Source organism: Ambystoma mexicanum, chromosome 6p (assembly GCF_040938575.1).
Source record: "Ambystoma mexicanum isolate Mex_15411 chromosome 6p, UKY_AmexF1_1, whole genome shotgun sequence".
In the NCBI taxonomy this organism is placed as follows: Eukaryota; Metazoa; Chordata; class Amphibia; order Caudata; family Ambystomatidae; genus Ambystoma; species Ambystoma mexicanum.
Genome location: NC_090935.1, coordinates 489317404 through 489340966, shown reverse-complemented (window position 1 = coordinate 489340966; position 23563 = coordinate 489317404). Strand labels below are relative to the sequence as shown.

Here is a 23563-nt window from a genome sequence, read left to right as displayed (position 1 = left end):
TAATGGCGAAAAAAGAAGGGAGGTTGCAAGTTGGTACTTGGGTGCCCCTATTGTGCACTACCAAGCCTTTAGAAAAATCACACAATAGTTGGTAGAACACATCCACTGCCACCAGCCATAACTAGGAGGTTGTTTATGTGACTAAAAAGTCACAGGAGCCTCAAGAAGGGGATACTAGGTATCCCCTTGGCACTCCACATAAGGTAGTGTGTGCCAATATCTCAGACTATAAAGTTTTGGGAGAGATACTTAGTATCTCTCCTTAAGAACTGTAGGTACTCTAGGATAAAGAAAAGAATCTCAAAGCAGAACCCAAAGGGTCCCCAGCAACACTGCCCATAAGGAGCTGCATGCTGAAATAATACATACAGATGACTTTAAGAGCTGTAAAGTAAAAATAGACTCCATATTACAGGTAAAATACAAAAGACAAGAGTCCAGAAGAATGAATGAATGAGTGAGGAAAGGCTACAGTCAGTCAAGAGGTCCGAAACAGGTCCAGAAGTCAAGCTAAAATTGCTGGGTGTATCACTAGGAGAGGGGATGAAGCATAAAAATGATAAGTCTCCCTAACACTCTTCTCTTGGTCAGGGGACAGGGGGGTGGGTGCTTTACAAATTTCCACTTGTTCTCAGGTTTCTCTTTTATAACCTGTTCTTTTTTTCACTTATTCTTTCTTGATATGAATTATCATCAATTGGGTCATACTCAAGCATTTCTTTCATTTCTCTTTGTACTGGCTGTACAACACTCCTCTCTAGACTGTGACTACTAGTAGTATTCCAACAATGCTTCTTATTAATCTTATGTTTTCTCTCTGTGGACTGCGAGTATGAGCACTCCATAGCGATTCACCTTTTAGTCGTATGTTTTCTCTGGAGTGTGACAAGTATTCCAATAATGACTTTCACTCTCGTTATGTTTTCTTTCTCTTGACTAGTATGAACATTCCAATTATGATTTTCATACCCTCCCTGTTTCTCCAGTTATCCCTGTTAACCTTTAGTGTTTGGGGTTAATGTCACCAGGGTTCTCGTTTGTTCAGGATCGGCTTCCTTTCCTTAATCTCGGGTCTTCTCGCCTACTTCTCCACTCTTCGTTAGTTGTGGATGGCATTCTGTTCTCTCTGCTACTGGCTTATCTGGAATCTGCCGTGGCAGAATGGTTTCGGCATCTTTCAGGACCTCTTGTCCACCACAAGCTCCCTGTGGTTGTGTTATCAAGCTCTGCTTCTTTCTCCTGCTTTGCTTCGGTACGCCATGCGTCTGGAATTCAGCTTGCTGACTTCTTGCTACCGACGGTAGCACGCCTGTCACCTCTCAATCTTCTACAACTATGGCATATCTCGCCTCTGCTGCTCTGTAGTTTGCATGTTTCCCTTTGAAATTTGCAGGCTGTTTATTTCCTCGGGCTCCTCCCCTTTCTACATTGACGTAACTGTCGAGCATCGCCTGCGCAAGTAGCTGTTCTTTTTTTCGCTTTCAGTTGTGGACTCTTCTCCGCCACACGTCCTCTTCTTCGTCTGGAGCTTAAAGGAGATTTTCAATTTCATGTTGGCAATAACACATATTGGCCTTCTTTTCACAGATGCTATCTGGAAGGTTAAAAGCTGCTACTTTGCATGTCGTCTAGGGAGTACCTCCTGGAAACGGGAGGCCTTGTCCCGTAAGGGGAAGTCTCTTCCGGTGAGGTTCCACTTGCCCCTACCCCTAGGGAGGGTATTGCAGAGTGGGCTCACCACCCTAGCCTCACAGAAGTAGGCTCCCTCTTGGGGAGAAGGGGTGAATTCCACAAGTCCCACATAAGGATTCAATAGGTCGGAACATGAACCCCAGAGGAGAAGTTGCAGGACTGGAGCCCTCCCAATGCAAGTCTTCAGGGAATCATGGTTAGAACTCTTCTTCCAGGAATCACTACCTCAGTCCAGGCAAACGCCCACAATGAATGCAATGAATAATCCCCTTCCTAAGACCCAAGGTCATGCCAGTGGGTTTGGTGGAAATGGCCCCATTGAAGCGAAACTATTTGGCAAGTAAACTCCTCTCCTCCACGGGTGCGGTATTCATGATCTCCTTCCCCAGGCCTTGGCATGCTGAACCAACCGTGATCCAAGCAAGACCGGAGATAAACAGAGGTTCTTTCTAGGACATCAACATCAATCCAAGAGTGGAAGATCCCATGAACAAGGGTGCACCTGAACAAGCGGCTCCCAGCAGCAGGGCGAAAACAAAAGAAAGGCAGCCCGACTGAGACAATGGCTCGTGTCACCATTGAATGTCCTAAACTGAAGATCCAGTGCAGTGATATCGCAGCACCTCTTGACTCCTGCAGCACCCTATAGCCATGCAGACAATCCCATCAGTAAACAGCGGTATACCGTGGTGAAAACAGACAAGAAATGGTTCCAAAGTGGGTGGCTTCTCCAACAAACATGGTGAATCACCGGCAGTCTCCATGAAATGCAGACTAGGCTTCTGGCAACAAAAAACCCAAACTGCGATAAGGCCAAGCCTTTGTATTTACCATGCATTGCCAGATGAGGGTTTCAAAAATGGCCGTACCAGCACTCACTTGGAAACCTCCTGCAGCAGACCTGTCACCTTCAAGTTCCAGGAACACATGGGTAACCGAGTGAGTTGAGGGGCAGGGGAGAACCTAAATACCCCTGTGAAAGGTGCTTGCCCAAAAGCCAGCCAGCCAATCTCAAAAAGGGGTTGGGGCGGAGGCTCAGATGACCTATAATACTGGTTGGGTATGAAGTGCCACTCGGCCAAAGGCATCCCTACTGGAAGTGAGGGGGCCTGTCCATGGACCTAAACTAGCCTGAAACAGTGAGAACCAATATGGGGGCTCCCATGATGGGCTCACAAAGAGCCCACGTGGTTAGAACAAGCATTTTGAGCCTATATTGTGGCTTCCTAGATAAAGGGAAGCCGGGAGCAGGATTGAAAATAACTAATTGGAACCCCAATAGCTACCAAAAAGGTCATTTGCAATACCAATGCAGTAAAATGGCTGATACCATTTAAAAAAAAAAAAAAATGTTTTATTGGTAGCGCAAAACGCAGCCTCCACCAACCGTTTTCTGAAAACCAAATTAGTGAAACAATCCTTCTGGGGCAGAAAATGAGTGGCTGGGTGGCACCTGTGGGATTGGGCACCTTGGTTGTGACACTATACCATATGCCTTTTTATTATGGGTAACCAGCATTGGCACAGCCAACGGTTTGAACTTTTGTGTAGGCATGGGATAATCATTTGCTAGTGGCCATAATATAGCTGTAAAATAGTGAATACCTGGGCATATGAAGGCAGTGCTTGGCATATGTCTATCCAATACCTCAAGCCAAAACTATTGGCTTTGTCATTGTTTGTTTTTAACAGAACTGCATGGAACAGACCTGAATAAAGTGCCTAAATGCACTCTTGGTTAAGACCTTTTTATTACTCCAGTAGCCATTCGCAGCTGTAAGGGCATTGGGAATGGTTATAGGGATTAGCATTCGGGTGCAGTCAATTGGTGGACATATAACCAAACACCGAAGAGCTATGTGTGCCACCTCACTTGTCATCTCCCTCCTACCTGTACTCCAATGCAGTATTTTCGAATTATAGTTGACGCTTAAGCACAACTCATAGCCCAAACTAGGAAGGGACATAATGGCAGGGGCACTTCAGGAGAAGTCCCTCTGGCCACCAAAAAGATATTCAGGAACCAAAAAGACAGGTGGGAAAAAGAAAAAGGTTGAGGGGCCCAAAAGGCGGCCCTGCAATCCCTAAAATAGGAACTCTGGCTTAACACTTTATGTTGGAATTCTAATAGCTCAAATCTGCAAATGCCCTAAAAATGTAAAGGTCTATAGTTTCACATGTCAACAGTATTTTGTCAATATTTAACATGTTCTAGAGTCAGAATACTGAATTGCATGCATACAAAAAGTTTTCCAGCAGGATTTGAGATTCTTGAATACAGCCCTGAATTTTTCCAACAAGAAATGTATGATCAACATTTTTAAGTATGTGCATGCACGTAGTTTTAAAACACTATGAAAGATCAGAATGTTCCTTCCTCATGGTCCACTTCATTTTCCATTAGTTTGAGCATCTTGTTGTTCCTTAATTTACATACTTTAGTTTCTAGAACACAATGTTACTGGATAAACTGATCAAATTCAAAGAGATTATCTTCTGATCTGTTCTGCCCAACAATTAAATTATCATTCTCAGATGGAACTTGCATAACTTCATGTGATTACATGTGTTGGTGTTTTCCAGAGACAGTCTCTATTCTCCGGATGCGTTGCCAAACTTCTAACATAATGAAATGTTTGCACGTTTCCTAGGGTAAAGAGAGTGACTTTGAATTTTTAGAAGTGATTTGTCCAAGTGGGGACTAGTAACTAGTCTGGGTTGGAATTTAAATGTTTACATTTGTTATATCTGTTCTATCTAACGCAGTACCTACATTTCGACTTTAATGAAATCCACATTAAAAAAAAATGTGCATCGCTAATTGGCATTCTCAGTTGAACATGGGTAACATTTAGGGAGCTGCTAGCAATCCCAAAAGGACACATAAATAGATTTTCTTTTTTTTTTAGAACCAGCCAAAGGACCATCATTATGGCGCGAGTTCTACTTTAAATCGGAAGGAAAAAGGCATGTTCGTCTAACATGGAAGGTAATTTGCATCATTTGGTTATGTTTGGCCTCTCTTCCACCTTTCTCACTAATGTGCCCATGAATGTGCATTTATCCAGGCAAATGTAGCATATATTTGGAAAAGAATTGTTTACATTGTTTTCTACTTGTATACATCTATTCCTGTGTAGTGTGGGCTTTTGGATTTGTGTAAGGATACAGCAGTAGTTCGATGCACTGTTTGCTTTGTATACCGCAATCATGCTATCTGGTTTTTGCCTTCTCCTTACCAGTCTATGGCCTTGCTTTTTGGAGGAGGAACATTTGGTGTGAGCAGACTATCAGACTCGGTCACAGGAGCGGCCAGCAGGTGATCTTCGTGGCACTTGGTTGTGGAGGCTTGACATAGGCTTTGTAACAGCAGCGGTTGTCACTGTGACTCTTCAGAGAGGACTTCTACAATCAGGATGGCGTCTCTGTAGGCTCAGACAGATGCCCACAAGTTTGCAGCCGGAAACCACGCTTGACGAGTTGATGCACTGTAGCAGTGCCAGAAGTCCCAGAGTATTCTGGTATTGCAGGCCTGGAATGTCGCAGCACTTCATGGGATGGCTCAAACTGTAGCTGGTTTCAAGACTGGCTAGGCCCATCAGTCCAAGGGAGGACGTCTTCCCTATCGCACAGTAGCAAGGGTTGGAGCAGCAGCGGCCACTCAGTCTGCTTTGACGGTCGCTGAAGGTAGCTGCAGACGTCCTCTTCTTTCTTCTTCAGAATGGATCTCCCAGTGGTTGACTCTGGCTGCAGCATCAAGACCCTTACCCTTTATGCAGGAACCCAGCCAATCAGCATGCGTGCAACATTCAACTGTGGGTGGTGGCTGCCCCAAGCGGACAGCCAGGCACCCAGTCAGAACTGGATCAAACAAGACATACTGGAGGACAAAGTGGGTATGGACCAAGGCCGTTAAACCAGCGGTGCGGGCTGCACTCCCAAACCCCACTCGTGGTGTATAGATTCAATGTAGTTCAAACAAAAGGTGACAAACTTCCATTAGTTTACTGCAAAGTACGATAGTTTAATTTTCAATTTTTATCTTCAACATCATTAACTGTACATCTTTAAAAAAAAAAGCAGATGCGCAGGGTGAGCTCAAACAATTGGCCAATGCATTTCGGAACTATATTCCTTCGTCAGGGCCAGCTCTTTCTCAAACTTAATCAGATCCGAATGCCAAAAAAGTTGAGCAATCGAATCTGTTGGGTAACCCACAATCATATAAGCAAAATTAGTTGGTTAAATATACAACAATCATGAAGCAAATCCACATAAATCATAATAGAGCAAGTAAATAAAGCCATCAACATGTACATCATTTTGTTTGTGATTTTTGAGGTTTTTCAGTATGCCGGGTATGGGTACATCATGGCCAAAATGGTGGCATGAATGCACAAGTTCAATCACACAATTTGGGATGAACAACAAGGGTACCAGCATATACCAGGAGAAAAGATATTTTTTACAAAAGAGGGTGCATAAGAATTTCAACACATGCCAGTGGAGAAAAAATAAAAATAGAAATAGAGAGTACATATGTATAATCCCATGATATGTGCGTGATGACCGATTGCAGGATCACAGCAAGAGAAGAAAAAGGTAGAAAAAATGACCACAAGAATGCCACATACTCTTCCTCCTTATTAACACCATGTAATATTGAAAAATTACCTACACTAACCTTGCCGTGGATACAGTATGGGCTGTAAATCTCTACCCAAATCTCCAAAGCAAAAGATTCCTGAACGGCGTTTCTGAGCGCGTGCAGACTCTTATCTGGAAGAGACATGCAACGCGGTTAGCAACGTGAAAAAGTAATATATTTACAAATAAGCTCCAGACTCTTACGAGCACCACAGTACTCGGTCATGCTGCTCGACGCGCCTTACCCGAGTGCAGGGAGAAAGTAAATCGGCAGAAGACGCCACTAGGATGCGTTTGCCGTCGCCATGGTGTTATTCACTATGTTACATGTTGCCCAAGCAACGTGTAAAGCCGCGGATACCGCGAACCGTCGGCGGCCATATTTGAAAGGCTACCGGCTTGGGTTATTCATACACCGTACATCGTATAGTATGCGCTTAGTGTCAGCTGTAGGATATACTCAATTAGTCTATACTGTCTGATTAAATCATGCCACTTCAGGATGTAAATTATATGAAAAAATTTACATAATTAAAGATATGAAAAAATAAAAAAACAAGATAAAGATAAAACATTGCAATGACAATCATAAGAATTGCGCCTATACTATCCCAAAACCGATGGCCACAGAGGGGACCGGCACAGGTGAGACTAAGCATAAAATATATAGTTCCCTGTTCAGATGCGTAGACACTCTATGTTGGAAGTAAAGAAGAATAGGGGACAGATCAAGGCTGCTAATGTCCTGGGTGCTATAATATGAGTTACCCATATGTGCGAGATCACTTAAAAAAGGAAGAAAGAGGAAAAAAGACATTTAAGCAAAGTTTCTCCAGAGATGTGCAAAGTAAATGTACAATTCCTTATTGTTCGCATTAGCCATAATGCTTATCATGAAGATAAGATAACTACACTAGTCGTGTTGGCATATCAGAAAATGTCAAATAACTCAATGTCATAGTACGTTCTGACATATTACATATTATTAACCCCAAAACAAATCATGATCCGGTTACTCGAGCATCAAAGGAAACAGCTGAGGTCGAACTCCTCATTCATCCCATTAGGTGACAGCGAGTCAAGTTTGTTAATCCAAAAGGCCTCTTTCTGTGCTCTCCACTGTTTAATATCTCGAGATTGTCCTTTGGGAGGTATACCTTCAATACTGTAGGACAAAGACCTGAGGAGTTTGTGTCCTCGCAGCTTCCTGTCCTCCCAGACATACTGGCACCTCTGGGTGGGCTTCTCAATGGGAGCCCATTGAAAACAAAGGAGTGAGCAGGACTTCCCCCACCCAGGTTAGCAGAGATGGCAATAAAAGTCGGGCACCATTTTAGGTCAGTAGTGACCCATACGCTCCTGCGACAGCGGCCTGCGTGTAACATCCACAAAAGCAGTTAGACCATATCCACTGCCATCAGTTACTCAGACTTGCCACTGTAACTGGTAAGTTGCAGGAGAAGTGAGAACAAGGATTCAATGTGTCCCCTCAGCACTCCAATGGTGTGCTGATCTCACAAAAGAAAAACATAGGTAGGATAAAAATATCCCTCTATCCTGGTAACAGTATGTTATCACAAGAATGTAAAAGAAAACCAAAGAGGGAAGCTTAAGGATCCTCCAGCAATACTGCAGAGAAGGTGCTGTGTGTTGCAATAGTAAAATACAGATGCCATAAAACGATGGAGGAAAGCAGACTCCATCAAGAGAAACCAAAAACGGTTCTTGGAGTCACAGAAAAGAATGAGTGAGGAAAAAGGGCTCCAACTCACTTATTAAAGTCAGACAAAAATCCAATACTCCACCAAAAAGTAGTGGGGGGCTCACTAAGTCAGCTAGAATGTCCATCTTGTGTGTAATTCTCTGGACACTTACACTAGACCTTACCATTTAGTGGTAATAAATTACGGGAGCAACAAGACCAGCTACAATGTTAAAATTACAGTTCCATGCATAGCATGACTTAAATATGGATTAATAATCACAGGTAAGTATCAAAATTATAATACTTGATTCAGAGCTCACTGAACCTCTTGTGGATCCACAACAAATAACCCTAGAGAAGGAAAGAAAAGACACCAAAGAAGTTTTCTGTGGTCAAAGGACGAACCAAGGTCCCCAGAGCAGGAATCAATGGAGCAGAAGAACCCTTAAGTAAAGTGTATGGGAAATGCGGTAAAAACTTTCTGCTAAAGAATCTAGACTCCTCACCAGAGGGCCTATGAGGGTGATTGTCAAGAATAGTCGCCTACCCCAGGACCCCTGGGTAGGTTCTCAAGTCAGCATTTTGTTGTGTCTTGTGCTCCCTGCTTTGGCCCTGCATGAATACTTGCCTGAGAGAATGCCTGATGGAATGTTATGGTGCGAGTGCCCCCTGTAAGCTCCATGAAGGTCATTTGGAATGAAGCAGCACTTGCCAGTGGGGCCACCTTGCAGTTATTTGGCCATTGGAGCATATTTCCCAGCGGGGCAACCTTAGTTATTTGGCCACTGGATCAGATGTCCCAGCGGGGCCACCTTGCAGTTTCTGCCCAATGGAGTTAAGCTGTTGTAGCAGCATTTCACAGTGTGGCCACTTTTAAGTTCCTTTTGGCAACTGGAGCAACACACCTGCTCACTGGCACAGAAAATGGTTTGGGAGAGATACTGAGACTGTCCTAGCCTCTAGTGTTTAGTTAGCGAAGTTCCCTTCTACAGAGGAAATATAGTGGCAATACAATCACAAAGGACCTAGTGGCAAACAGGTCACTTACCTGAGCAGTCGTATGATCCTGGAATGTGTTGGAGTGATGGGTGCCAGAGTGAGCGCTCAGTCATCAAAGGAAAAGGTACTGTTGCAAGCATTTTGTTCTGTGCCCTGCATGCTGTTCGGTGTCAAATTAGGCATCTGCTCCTTGGAGGGGGATGTGGGGATATTGCAGATGTTATGGTGCTACCCTTGAGGAGCCTGAGAACACTTATCAAATTAGAGTAAGGGACCTTGCATGCGCCACTTGAGCGTAATTGAAGGCTAAGGTCTCTTGGAGTGCATAGGAAATAAGACAGCGCAGTTCTAGCAGATCAGCTGTGGGCGAGCAGAACGCATCTTTTTGTAGAAGCCGTGCAAGGGACAGATGAGGCTAATTATATTTCCAGCAATGCACGCTGATGCAGAGTCGAGGAAGAAGCGATCTGAGTTGCGTTCAGTGCCCGAAGTGTAGGAGCGGCTTGAGAGATTAAGAGGTAGTGAAGTGACCAGCCACTCGGTTTTCTAAAATATAAATAGCTTAAACTGTCAAGGCAGCAATCTGCATGGAGACAACCAGCCGCACAGTCCTTGTAAATAAAACATTGTTGGACCCTGTCAAGGCAGCATTCAGTACAGAGGCGGAAGTTAGCCGTTCAGCGCTGGGAATTTATTTCAGCGTTAAAACTGTCAAAGCAGCAATCAGCACAGAGAAAATATCATACATTTGTTATAAACAAACTGCAGAGCCAAAGGATAAAAACAAGCACATATAAAGAGTAAGAAGTATTGCATTTTCCAGGGGATTGTGTCCTCCGACGTATTCCACATCTTTGACGGTAATCACCACAGCTGTGCTGCTTCGGAAAATCTTTCTGCTTCGATTACATAGATACGCCCCTTCGAGGACCTCCGACGACGGCCGACGTCACCGGATGTTATATGTAGGACGTTCGACGCCCGTAGCCTCAGTTCCATTTTTTCCGCGAACGTGTTCGCTTCAGAATCTCTGCATGCCTCGGTTCTTCTCCTGTTGAATCTGTTCTTCTAACTTGGCTATTGTGAAAATATGTCTTCGTCTTCTTCTATCTCGCAGTCGGGCTTTAAGAAGTGTCGGGACTGCAGTTCCAAGATGTCCCTGACAGACCCGCACGTCATCTGTCTTTAGTGCCTCGACGAGAGCAACGCCACCGATGACTGCGATGAATGCCAGTCCTTGACGTCTAAGGCCTTGCGGGAGCGGGAGAAATTGCCTGTTGGTAGGGTTTCCAAACCCTCTAAGTCGAAATCCGCTGGGCTTTCGACCGACGATTCGAGGGGCGACTCACTGCATCGGCGTAAGTCCAGGGGGTCTCGGGGTGGTTCCCGCCATTCATTTGCCTCTTCTAGGCATTCGCGGAAGCGCCGTCACCGGGCGCCTTGACCGTCCTCGTCTGAGGACTCCGCCAGACGGCGGGTAGCTTGTCCCAACAAGCATTCATCTCCGGTGGAATGGAACGCATTTCTCAAGGAGATGGTGATTTCGAATCGCAGGGCACTGTTCCGTTCGTGCCTTCCAGAGAAGCCGGAAAGGAACGCGCTAGGGCCACCGCTCGCACGCCTTTGGGTTTGGGCGGTCGACACAATTGGGAGGCGTCGAGGTTCCGATCGGAAAAGGTCCTCGACACCCTTGAGACCGTTGGAGCCTGTGAGGCCTTCTAAGAAGGTATCGGCGCCATGTCCATCGAGGGACTCTCTCAAGGCTCCGCCTCCGAGGAAGTCACCGAGGCCGTCAAAGGACACGCTTGGGTTCCGGCTTCGAAGCCGTTGTCGAAGTCGTTGGCGCCCTCGACGCCTTTTGAGGAGGCTTTGTCGGAGGTGCCCTGTAGGACGGTGGACACTCCGAGGAAGGCCCTGAGTAAATCAGTGAGGCCTGTGTTTAAGCCTTTTTCTGTACCCTCATCCAGGGATTTATTTCAGCATTTGGGTTACATCTCAGAGGTGGATGAAGGGTCAGATGTGGAGGGATTTGTTCCTCCTGAGGTTCCTGATGACTGGTTATCGGGTCATAGCCAGATGGAAGACCTGCGTCAATCCTTACATGACGCCAGTGGTCTGGACACCTCTCCGGAGGTTGAGTTTGGCAGGCCTGAGCCTGCTACACACGCCGAGTCGTCGTACAGGCGTCTCATGTCGAGGGTGACGGAGTACTTTGGGTGGTCTGCTCCTCCGGTGGATTTTCTGCCGGATGACCTGACAGATATTTTGGACCAAGGTCCACCCACTGATCCGGTGCTGCCATTTCATATGGCCTTACAAAGAAGGGTGGCAGCGGCTTGGACTGCTCCGGATAGTCTCCCGGCAGTGAATAAGTCGCTACTGAAAAAATACTGTCCAGCCAGTGACGACCCCTGCTACTTGCATACGCACCCCGCTCCAGAGAGTTTGGTGGTGCAGGCGGCTACGGCCCCCGCAAAGCAGGCTGCGTACCCTACCATTCCTCCGGATAGGGACGACGAACGCTTTGACGGTTGGGTGAAGAAAGTGTTTTCATCTGGGGGTATGGCTTTTAAGGCAGCCAACTCCGTTTGTGCCCTGGCAGGATTCACTCGCACTCTGTGAAATTGTATCTTTGGCGGCTGAACATATTCCCGAAGGGGAGTAATGGGATGGTTTTCTTGCCCTTGTTCAGATTGCAAAGATGCCATGTGTGAATCCATTCAGTCTGGTCTGGATGTGGCAGACTGTGTCAGCCAGTCCATGGCGGCGAGCACCGTGATGCGCAGGTTTGCGTGGTTGCGGAAGTCGGGGTTTGCTCCTGATGTTCAGTCCCGGCTTCTCAACATGCCTTTTGATGGTGTCCATCTTTTTGGCAGCAAGGTGGAGTCCTGGAGGGGATCCCCACTTGTGTTTTATCCGGAGCTGGATATTGGAGGGTCACTGTTAGGGAGAATTTTCAGCAATTTGCGAATTCCCTCCACCTTAGAGACCCCCAGCAACTTTGCTGTATTTTGAGGACTTGATTTTTGTGTGTGACCCTTTTTCCCACTCTCATGTATTTCAGTGTGATTTTGTACACTGTTTCTTCTGGTTATGGAGTCTGACGAACTCCATAGGCATCATCTGTTACATTGCGTCACACAGCACTTTCAGTGCAGTGGCACAGAGAAGTCTTTCAGATTTCCCAAAGGTTTGAATACCTTCTCTGGGATAAACTACTGTTTCCCAGAGCAGTAAAGTGAAATTGACTTCACTTAAATTTAACTTTCTAGACCCAGTACACACATCTTAAAAAAGGGTGCTGGCGGGGTTACCTAGTATCCCCTTTTTCTAGCTTCTCATGTACCATTTTTATGTTACCCTTTCCTCACCGAATAGCTGGTGGCAGTGGTTTCGTTTTAACTACCATGGTGTGCATTTAACGCGGGCTGTGTTCGCAGTTACAGTAAAGCACCCAAGGGTGCCATTTTTGTCAAAATGGTCTGGTCGTCGTCTTCTTTTTTTGCCCTTTCTTTGTGGAAAGGTCCTTCTTGAGATTTACTCTGCGTGCCAAACCATCCCATTGTTCGCTTTGCCTTTGCCGGGATTCACGAGTGAAGCCTGCCTCTGGCTCCAGGGTGTCTGGGGTAGGCAGGAAGTGAGGCAGGTGCAACTCCTTGTGCTTAGTCTCCTAGGAGACCCAAATGCACTCTGGTAATTGGCCGGCTGCCCGTCCAGCAAGGCCAGCCACCCTGCTGGGTGACTGACAGCTCGGCTGGAATGTAAGGGAGAGAACTGAATAAAAGGCAAGTCTTTTGGCTTGGAAGGCAGTCTACCACTGGACGAAGGAACCAAAGAAGAACTTGAAGAGGACACCTGCTGCAACTCCTGGACTGTTGGTTTGCCCAGTGAAACCCTGCTTCAGTGCCGAAATGCCAAGTTTGCATCGACAGAGAAGCCCCTGCAAGGACGACTTCTCCCCTTGAGTTGGTGGGACCAATCAAATTCAAAGTAAGCCACCTGGACATCCATCTTGGAGCTGGTTGAATTTCCAGAGTTTCTGCTGGAAACCGTATAGCCAGGGAGAGGAACACCCAACTGTGTGCGTTGCTTTTAAGCTGTCCAGGAAGATCCTCTGTACTCACAGGAAGCAGGACTGACTGAGCCTGAGCCCCCTCAGAGTGCGGGACCCCAGAAGCAACGAAAGTCCTTGACAGCCAGGATCCGCAGTGTTGCTATTTGCGTAGACGCAAGGAGCTGAAATACTGAACAGCCACTGAAAGTTTGCCAGTTGTGAGTTTTGACCGTCCCAGTCCATTGCAGGAGTCCCCCGACGTCCTCCCTCTTGTCCCCACCACTGAGGCCCAAAAACAGTGAGACCTGCAGAGCTGAACAGGAGTCATCTGCTGCATCTTTTCCTCATCTTTAAAGGTACTGTACAAAGTCTGAGGTAATTTACCTGTTGCTGTAGAGTGCTTGCACCTTCTACTACTTACAAGTCTAATCCGCTTGTGGCCCTACATTTGATTCTTCTTTTCTCCAAAGACTTCTAAAACATTGTGCAAAGACTTTTCCATTTACCTACCAGAAGTGCTTCATCCTTTATAAGACATTTGCCCCTTGACTTTGGCTTAGCCTTTTGTACTGAATGACCCTTTCTGGAGGGATCCAAAAGTATTTGCCTGCTTAAGAATAATTGTGGTCTCTTGTATGTGCTAACTAATCTTTTCCTTTTGATTTATTAGTATATGGTTCTAAATGCAACAGTGATACATTAATGTCCCCAGCACCCTAGCAATTGAAGTCGCCTCAGGGTGTAGGTAGTATCTATGGGCCATCCCAAAAGGGTATGTACTGATTTAGAGATATTAAGAGTGTGCATTTCATGAGATGTATTTGAGTGTTACTATTATATTGCTCCCTTCTGAAGAAGTCTTAGTCTAACTGACTGGTAAATTAATAATGGTTTATTCAAGAAACCTTGGGTGTAAGAGTTTATTTGAATACCTTTAACTGTAAATCTCTAACTCCACGACAGCTCATATTGACCCCTCTTGAGATCAGCCTGGCTGCTCAACACATGACCAAAACTCTGTAGTACACACTTGTACCAAAGGTTTGGTTTCCTATACCTGTAGTCAGAGTTGTTTGTAGTGTTCACAGAGGGTACTGCATTCAAACTTTGCCTAACAGTCAGGAAAGGAGAGATAAGTTGAGAGGAGGGTTAGTATTTCAGCAGAAATATCATTAGTTACAACACACTTGGCTCCACTTGAACGTTTCTCAGGAGACCAACGCAAATGTAATTCTTAATGCAGTGTGAACTGCATTACATGTGTAGACCAGAGTAATTTCCAAATGAGGCCTCGAAAATGGCCTTCTTAATGTCCTATTTGTCAGGGGAGGTGGCACCTCGGTCCGTTCCCTTGGTGGGTGGAGACGCGTTGAGAGTTGGAGGTTATTCAAAACTGAGTTTTAAGCAAAAGGTTTGATCGTACCATGACCCAAATTGTAAACGGCGAATTGTTAGTACTGAAGCAGGGGAGTAGAGACCTGACTACATATACAACCCAGTTTAGGGCTTTGGTTTTGGAAAGTGGTTGGCCGGAGAAGTCCTCTTTTCTATAGATGCCTTTGATAGGAGTTAAAGGATGCCCTGACAGCAATTGTGGAGAGACCTAGACGCAAGGTTGTCTGAAAGACATTTAGAAAGAAGGTTCCTTCCAGAGAGTAGAACCTGGGTTAGGAGTGAGCATCCCAAGGGGAAAACAGGGCCCAGGAAACTAGAAGTCTGGGGCGCGAGTCAGTTCAGAACACCCCTTAGTAAAGAGGAGAGGAGGCAGCTCTGTTTGTACCGTGGGGATAGCAGTCATTTTGTAGGCAAATGTCCTTAAGCACCTTGAAGATTTCCTGCTTCCACCAGAAGGGGTCAGTTGGTGTCAAATAAGATTCAGATGTCTGTGCCACATATTACGTTGTACGTATCCTTGCATTGAAATGGTAAACTGATATCTAGGGGTCCCTGTGTTTTAGATTCTGGTGCAACAGGAAACTGTATGGATAGAACGTTGACAGCCCGTTTAGGTGTACCAGTAGTAACAAAGGAAATTCCAGAACGGGTCAGAGCAGGTGATGCGACACAACTCGCACCGGGTCCAATCGCACAAACCACAGACTAGTTGGGATTGAGAATCTCTGAAGGGCACTGGGAGAAAATTATGTTTAAATTAATTGATGCGCCTCAGCTGAAAATTATTTTGGGAATGCCCTGGGTGACTTTACACAACCCCCAGATAGATTGGGCTAAGAGAACGGTAGAGTTAAGATCGGAATTCTGTCGGGTACAATGTACTGTGGATGTTTTTGAGGAAGGTAGGGTTGCGAAGGTGAGCCTTGGAAAACAGTTGGTAGGTGTTGCTATGGAGGAACATGCGGTGGGTACGATTGTGTGATTTTTGTATGAGTTATCAAGGTTTTGAGGATGTTTTCAGCGAGCAGGAGACAAGTGAGTTACTACCACATCGTCCATACGACTGCAAAATCAGCCTGGAATGTGGGGCACCCATTACCTGTGGCAGAATTTACGCCTTAACAGAAAGTGAGAACAAGCACCTGAAGGAGCATCTGCAGTCAAATCTAGCCGAAGGTTTAATTCGCCATTTGCAGTCACCAACCGCGTCTCCCGTCTCCCTTATTTTTCATGCCGAAGAAGGATAAAACCTTAAGAACTTGCATTGATTATAGAGCCCTTAGCAAGATCACTGTAAAGAATCAATATCCTCTACCATTGATTTTTGTTATGCTGGACCAGATACAAGGCACCAATTTTTTCGCTAAATTAGATCTTAGAGGGGCTCAACTTGTGAGGATTAGAGAGGGAGATGAGTGTAAGACAGCTTTTCAAACTTCTTTTGGATTATTTGAATACTAGGTGATGCCGTTCGGCCTTTGCAACGCTACAACAGCATTTCAGTTTTTTATCAGTGAGGTCCTTTACGAATATCTAGATATCTTCATGATAGTCTACATTGATGGCATCTTAATCTTCTCCAAGGATGAGAGTCAACACAAAGAACATGTTCGAAAGGTCTTGGTAAAATTTCAAGAGAATCGCCTGTTTGCAAAGCTGGTAAAGAGTGAATTTCATACATCTCGAGTGGAGTTCCAGGGCTTTGTGATTCCTCTGGCAGGATTGGAAATGGATACCAGTAAGATCAAGGCGGTTCTGGAGTGGCCATCACCAACCAACATCAATGACGTCTAAAGTTTTATCGGATTTGCAGATTTAGGATTTTTCACAGGTAGTGACGCCCATTACTTGATTGGTGAACTTTCTGTGGGGAGGTGAAGCAGAGGAAGCTTTTCATTTTCTGAAGGAGAGCTTCACCACTGGACCTGTTTTGCTGCATCCTGATGTGGAACAATTGTTTTTTGTAGAGGCAGTTGCTTCAGATGTTGCCTTAGGAGAGCGTTGTTGTCCCAGAGAGCAAAGGGAAACTACTCGTTTTCTGACAGGGTACTTTTGGACGATCAAGGCAGTGTTTGAGAAGTGGCGACACTACCTTCTTGGAGCCTGACACAGGGTAACAGTTTTAACGGATCACAGAAATCTAATCTTCCTGCGTTCAGCCAAAACTTTAACACCCCGGGCAATTGCATTGGTCTTTATTCTTCGGAGAGTACGATTTTTGTAATCACTTTTAAGCCAGGACGTCCGCATGGAAAGGCAGACGCCTTGTAGAGGCGTCTGCCTATGTTATGTAGGTGTTACGCTCACCTGGTATCCACGGGGACGCCACCCAGCTGTGGGGACTCTGGTACCCTTCTCAGCCGCTCCCAGGTATAATCAGTGGAGAAGTTCTGCCTGGAAAACAGGTGGGCAATGTTCAAGACTGGGCAACTGGGGTAAGAACCTCCCAACAACCCATATGCCCGTAGCATCTCCCCGGACCTTTCCTCACCTTATTATGGGTTTTGGCATGCTCTCCGTCCTGCCTTCTTGGCAGGGGCGCATTGTCCTTTGTGGGCGAGTGCGATCTAGTTACTTCACTGATGCAGGCCCTTTAGAATCTTTCAGGTAGGTCTTATTATTGTTATGCTGTATGCCTTTCTTGGTTTAAAATAATGTCTTTTCGCTCTCCTTAGGTGTGCAGAAGTTCGCTGTGGAAGGTTGGCTGAATTGGGACTCGCCGGCAGGTGATGGTGCTTCGAGAGTGCCTTGAAGCGGTAAGTAGGCGCTATACGCAGTACTATGATGCCTTGCCTTTGCTAACCTGTTGTCTTTTTTTCCCGTAGGTTGCGGGGCCCACCCAGAGCAAGAAGTCCCAAGGCGATGCTGGTCGATGGGCGACTCGTGAGGTAAGCTGCCGGCACAATTGTAAAATGTCTAATGTCCTGTTTCTCTCCTTTTTGCAGATCCAACGGTCCGGGAGGCTTGCTGTTCCTTGGTTGATGTTTGCAGGACTGGAGGGCAGCTAGCGGTGGAATCACAGGTAAGCTGCTGCTATTAACGATGTCCTTTGTTTTTCAGATGCTGTTCTTCCGAGGTTCGCAGATGCAGCTGAACACGATGAGCATCACGTTGCAGGAATGCAAGTAACGCAAAGTGTGCTATTCAAGTCAGGTATGGTTTAAATAGCATCAAGAAAGTAGTCCAGGTAAAATAGTCCCTAGGCTACCACACCCAAAACACTATACCGCCTAGCTTGGTTCCAAGGAGCCAAGCTATGTGGATGCCTCCATGTTGACAGGGCACTGAAGTAAAGTAGTTCCCAAGCAGAAGTCTTCATTAAGTATGAGCCTGGCGCCAAAGGCGCGCGCTCCCAGGAAGTGGTCCGGAGTGTGGCTGTCTGCTGTGTCTGCTGTGTATGCTGTTGAACGCTGCCGATCAAGATATTACTTCATAGGACTTTGCTTTGAAGCCACACCCACTTTAGAAAAAACCTTTAAAACCACCAGGGTGCGGCTCCTGCGTGCGCATGCTCTGAGGAAGTGGTCCGGAAGTGGCTGTCTGCTGTGGAACGCTGCCCAACGCTGTCTATCAAGATATTACTTCATAGGACTTTGCTTTGAAGTACGACATCATATATATTACTGCAACTCACTTCTAATATAATTTGAGTCTCCTGACTAAATATAGACTCTAAATATATACTTCTATTCATTTTTTATAGGCCACGCCCACTTTAGAAAAAAACCTTTAAAACCACCAGAGCGCGCGCTCCAAGGAAGTGGTCCGGAAGTGGCTGTCTGCTGTCCGCTGCTCGCAGCACAGCAGGGCAGCCGGTTAGGTCTACTCGTTTGCAAATCTTTGAGTCATTGAGTAGTCTCTAACTTGCGAGTGGCACCCGCTTCATTGCTTCAACAAGAGATTACGTGTCTACCGCATGGTAAGACAGTTTTGACCTCCTATTTAGAGCCGGCTATTGTTGATATTTTCTAGGAGAGAAATAATACTGTTTGCTGTCGCACCTGATGAGGAGAGCGTTTCAGGTGCACAATGCAAGCAGTGCACAAGTGAGTTAATTGTGCTTATATGGAGTGGCTGGTACAGTGCATATACGTGCTAATAGGGGGGTTGAAACGTTCTAATTTATAACGTTTTTGCTATTTAGTGACGCTTGAATTTTGATACCATGGCAAGTAATACTCGAAGCGGCAAACAAAATAAACTTAAAACTTCTTTGATTAATGAAGGACCGTTTAAATTTGTAGAGAATTCAACAGTTCATACTAAAGAGTATGTTGATTGCACTGGGAATCATGCGGAAGATAACCAGAAAGACATCGAATTTTATCTATTTTGCCTTAAGTAAGTAGTACTATATCAACTGCCGTAAAACTAGTTGATATTGATGGTATTAGCACCAGTGAAGAACGGAACACCCATAAAAACAAATGCTACAAAATTAAAGAAATGTATGATGGTGAACTATCTATACAACATAGTTTCCCAAGTTTGAGAAATACTGGCAAACCAGTAGGGTCCAACATCAATCCCTCATGTAACCCCATCTCAGACATATCCATGATGGGTGCCACAGTTTTGACTGAATTATCTAAACGTGCCCGTCTCTCACTAGGTCCATCTACACCTGTCATAGGTAGAAATGGGGCATTAGAACACGTTTATTTACATATTCCCACTGAGAATGCAAATGAGATGCCTATAGAGTCCAAAAGGGATGATATTGATGTAACTGACACCATGAACATGAGTCCATCAACAATTGCGCAGTTAAAAGCATTTAGGATGGCTATGTTTCAATTGGAATCTGATGGGGTGGAAGTCCACAAAACTCCAACTAGAAATAATCAAGAAAATAGGGGGTGCTCTAGCCCTGTCGATTTAACTTCACCACCTACGCTAACCTATGAATCTGCTCTTAACACTTTTTTGGGACCATCTCCTTTTACACATTCATCTAAAGATGGAGTCTCAATATCCTGTTATGAGTAGAATCCTTAATCTATTAGATAAAGGACATGAGCTGACTCACTTAGAAATAAGTGTACTTAAACTATCCAATATGGAAATTCGTGCAAGTATTAGCAAAATTGAAGGTATGTTATATGGCTCGCTAAGGAAAACGCCTTCGCCAAATATAGCAACTGAGGTATTAGTTCGATACTGTGCATCTCAAACAGCCTGCCTGGAAACCTTGGCAAAGGGTTCACAAACAGAAATTGGATGTCCTGCAGTCATGTGCACTCGATCATTTTCGCAAGCGGTATTGGGACAGAAAGACTCAATGCCACCTAGTGAAAATGGCACAAATAGTCAACATCAAAATCAGATAGACGAGCAGGCACCTAGTATTAAGGAAATGCTTTATAAAATCAGTAATGATTTAGCATGCCTGTCCAGTCAAATAGGTTATATTATGCCTCAAAATCATGAGTCACAAATTGCAAATCTGGTGGATAGTTTTACACCACTTGTTCAGATGCTTGAATGTAAGCTGAAGGAGGAAGATGCTATGCAAAATGCTAGGGTGGAAAGTGGATCTGACATAGAAGATTTGAGTTAAAAGAAAATACCCTTCATGTCCCGCAAACAGAGGCGTCTACATATAAGGGCTATAAAACGCACCCAAACGACAAAAACTCTTCCGTGTTTGCAAAATGAAAAAAATACAAAAAAAACAAAATAATTAAAAGATAATATCTCCAATGGTGAACCGATTGATGGTCAGATCATAGAGGAAGCTGCTGTTGATTTAGAGCAGTTAAATGCTGAAAGCAAACTTGCTCTACAACTCCCTCAAGTTAATGAAATTGCTGAATGTTTTAAAAAAACAATAATAAAAAAAACACTAACCACAAATGAAAAAAAAACAAATTCATAAACAACATTGTGATAAGCAATGTGAGAATGAAGGTTCTAGGGAAGAAAGAAATGCATTATAATTACCTTCCATTCAAACAGGTGACCAACTAATTGGAGGGAGTAAACAAACGCAACTCTCTGCCTTCTATCCTATTAAGATGACTTTAAGAAACAGGGAATCACAGATCAACTACACTGCCCTCCAAGTATCTCGCTGATGAAAGAGACAACCCAGCCGATTGTATCGGTGAAATCACACTCCCCAAAGGTGAGCGAGCATAATAACTCAAATGATCTTCCTCACATATGTGATCCTCCATTAAGTAGAGAAAGAAATACTCATGAACTAACACAAGAGGGAGAATGCAAAGGTGTTCTCTATTCATGCGAGTAATAGGCTTTAGCAATACAGAACCCTGCTACTGTTGTGGGTTGAAGCAGTGACCCTAATATACATGGCAAGACGAGGTTGAATATAGAATTCATCTTTAAAACCTTTTATAAAATCCTGATGCTTCGACTTTTGAACTCAAATGATGTAGAATGGGTTAAATTGGCAAATGAAAATAATGGAAGAATGATATGTAAAATACCTTCCTCTATCATTCTAAAACAGATATGGGATTTTAAAGATGATTTTTCTCACTTGGGGGTGCACTTAAATCTATTAAATGATGAGAAGAAGGCTCTTCAGTACTTGAATTATGTAACTCCTCGACCTGCGATTACTTTTGGTGCCACCAATAGGAAGAGTATTTCTCCCATTCCGATGTCTGATGCTATTGCCCAACTAGAAACTTTTGCATCAAATATAAAGGATTGGTCCTGGATAGGCAATTTAGTAAATGCTGTAACTGACAGTAATTTGGTAAATCTGTCACGCAAACTGAAATACTATCCAGGTATTTTCCTGGAATGTATGCGGTTATCATAGTTTTTCAGCATTAACGTCAAATGACATATTTACTGAACCTGCAATTATTATGTTGCAGGAGACGATGCTTTCTAGACATGTCAGTTGATGGGTATTGTGTGATATCTAGTCCTGCTAGTACTGGTGGAATGGGCCGCCCGTCTGGTGGTGTTACTCACCACTCCGAATAGGCCGAAGATGCGGAGAAAACGACCTTGGAGTTGTTGGTGGTGTAGATTCCGGATTCAGCCTTCCATCCCAGCTCCCCTGAGTACAAGACTCAGGCTTCCTCAAAGAGGGGCTCTTTTCCACAATGTACCTCTCTGCTGTTTCAGTTAGAACAGACAGAGATGTCAATTCAATAAAAGAGCGGGGAGAACACACACCGCCAATACCAATGCAGCAAAAAGAATACCAAGATATTAGACAGGGTTGATATTATAAAGGTGATTAAAACAGTTGAAATGATGGGACAGCTACCTATGTAGATATTGGAGTGGAGTTGCGTTTCCCCGGGATAATCTACAAAGAATAACACAAATGAGTGGAATTGAACTAAATCAGTATCGGTTCCCACTTTAGCTATAGAATTGATAACAACTGACCTGAGTAAAGATAAATGGAGTAAGAGGAGTCCAGGATTCTGAAGACAACGACAGGAGAAAATAACAAACAGGGAATTTAATATAGGTAAGTAACCCCGAACGGCACGAGGGACGCACTAGTGCCGGGTTGGTGCAGTTCAGGAGAGCGTTCATATGCACTAGAAAGCAATCTCACAGGAAAGTCACTCAATGTCCCAGAATCCAACAGAAGACTATATCCATGGAAGACAATAGATATGTACCTGAGTACACGAGTATAGTTGAGTAGCTGTTGAGATGATCCGGATGGAGACAGCAAATTGATGTGCAGAGCGGCAACCAGGAAAGAACCGCAAGACACAGAAGAGAGCCGTATCCAGTAGCGTTCCGAGTCCAACAACCAGACGATCACGACAAGAATAAGGGAGGGGACGAAGCAATCCAAAATTCAGGCAAAAGGTCAAAACCAGGAGTTCGGATAAGGATTTGTGTAGGAAGACACGAAGAGGAAACGGATGAAACCGCGTGTAGCTGGTAAAGCTAATTAGCAGCACCGAGCCCCTTGGAAGATGGTGGTTTTATAGTCATAAGAGGGGCGTTGCTTGCTGTACGTCTTCCACGTACAAGACATGTCAGGTGACCTGGAGTGCGTCGACGTTTGTACAGACGCCATGGTAGCTTGTACCTGGACCATAGAGGAGCCTGTAAAGAAGTTGTATTCTGCAAGGATGCCAACGGGGAAGTCTGAAGTGTAACAGGTGGCCTCGCAATCTTGATCAATAGGATCAACATACATTATAATCAATCTTATTCATCAACTAATATCTTGGCTGTTGACGTCAAACTAATTGCAGGGACGAAGGAAATGTTCTTGTTTATAAATATGTATTTCAACCCCCAAACATAGGAGATTGAAGAATTTATGAACATCTTTGATGTAATTTTTGAAAATGCTGTTGTGAATAATAAGTATGAGGGCATAATCATTGGCGGGGACTTTAATGCAAGTTGCTTCGGTCATATAGATGATATGCAAGCACCGGTTGCCTCTTTTAATCAAATAAAATCTGTTACAACTGGCTTGCGATGGAAGGACTTTTTACGTCCATGGAATATGAGATTTGTAAGACTACATCCAGACACGGTACAATATACGTGGCATAGGGAGAATAATGTCTCAACAATCAATTTCTTTGTGTTATCTGAAAATCTGATAAATTTAAGCTCCTTAACCCATTCCACAGATGTGGGTCTGAGTGATCATTGTATTATCTCAATTAAAATAGATCTTCCGTGGTAGAGTTAATTGCCCCCGAATTGGTCCTGACAGAAATAGAGCGTCTGTCGGGTCCTATTCGTTGGAATAAATATTTGTGCCTAAAATTGTAACATTTTAACAAAATATAACCCTGAGTGATTATACAGTACAAGATCTTCTTCATATCGAAACTCGTAATAATAATATTATGCGTGATTCATTAATTCGACTTTCTGAAAGCCATTTGATGCAGAAATCCCATCGCCACCAATATGATCCCCACATAGCAGTGTTAAAAAAACAAAAACACAGCAAATTAAGACATCTTAAATCCCAAAATCTGGATTTAGATGATTATTTGGACAGCAAAAAGCAAATCCTACGCGCATTTAGTAAGAACTGTAGTAGTCATTGTCAATCTCTTCACCTAAAGGATAATCAAAAGATTATCAGATAC

The 23563-nt window shown here is 44.4% G+C and overlaps 1 protein-coding gene across 4 annotated transcripts in view; it reads left to right on the top strand.

The window, feature by feature from the left end:
* The window catches only part of IL6ST (interleukin 6 cytokine family signal transducer), a 612349-nt gene that overhangs the window by 254589 nt on the left and 334197 nt on the right, over positions 1 to 23563 (top strand). For all 4 annotated transcript variants that reach the window (XM_069627291.1, XM_069627294.1, XM_069627293.1 and 1 more), the window contains one exon: positions 4602 to 4681. In XM_069627291.1, the coding sequence (XP_069483392.1) occupies positions 4602 to 4681 (80 nt within the window). The remainder of the gene's footprint in view (positions 1 to 4601; positions 4682 to 23563) is intronic.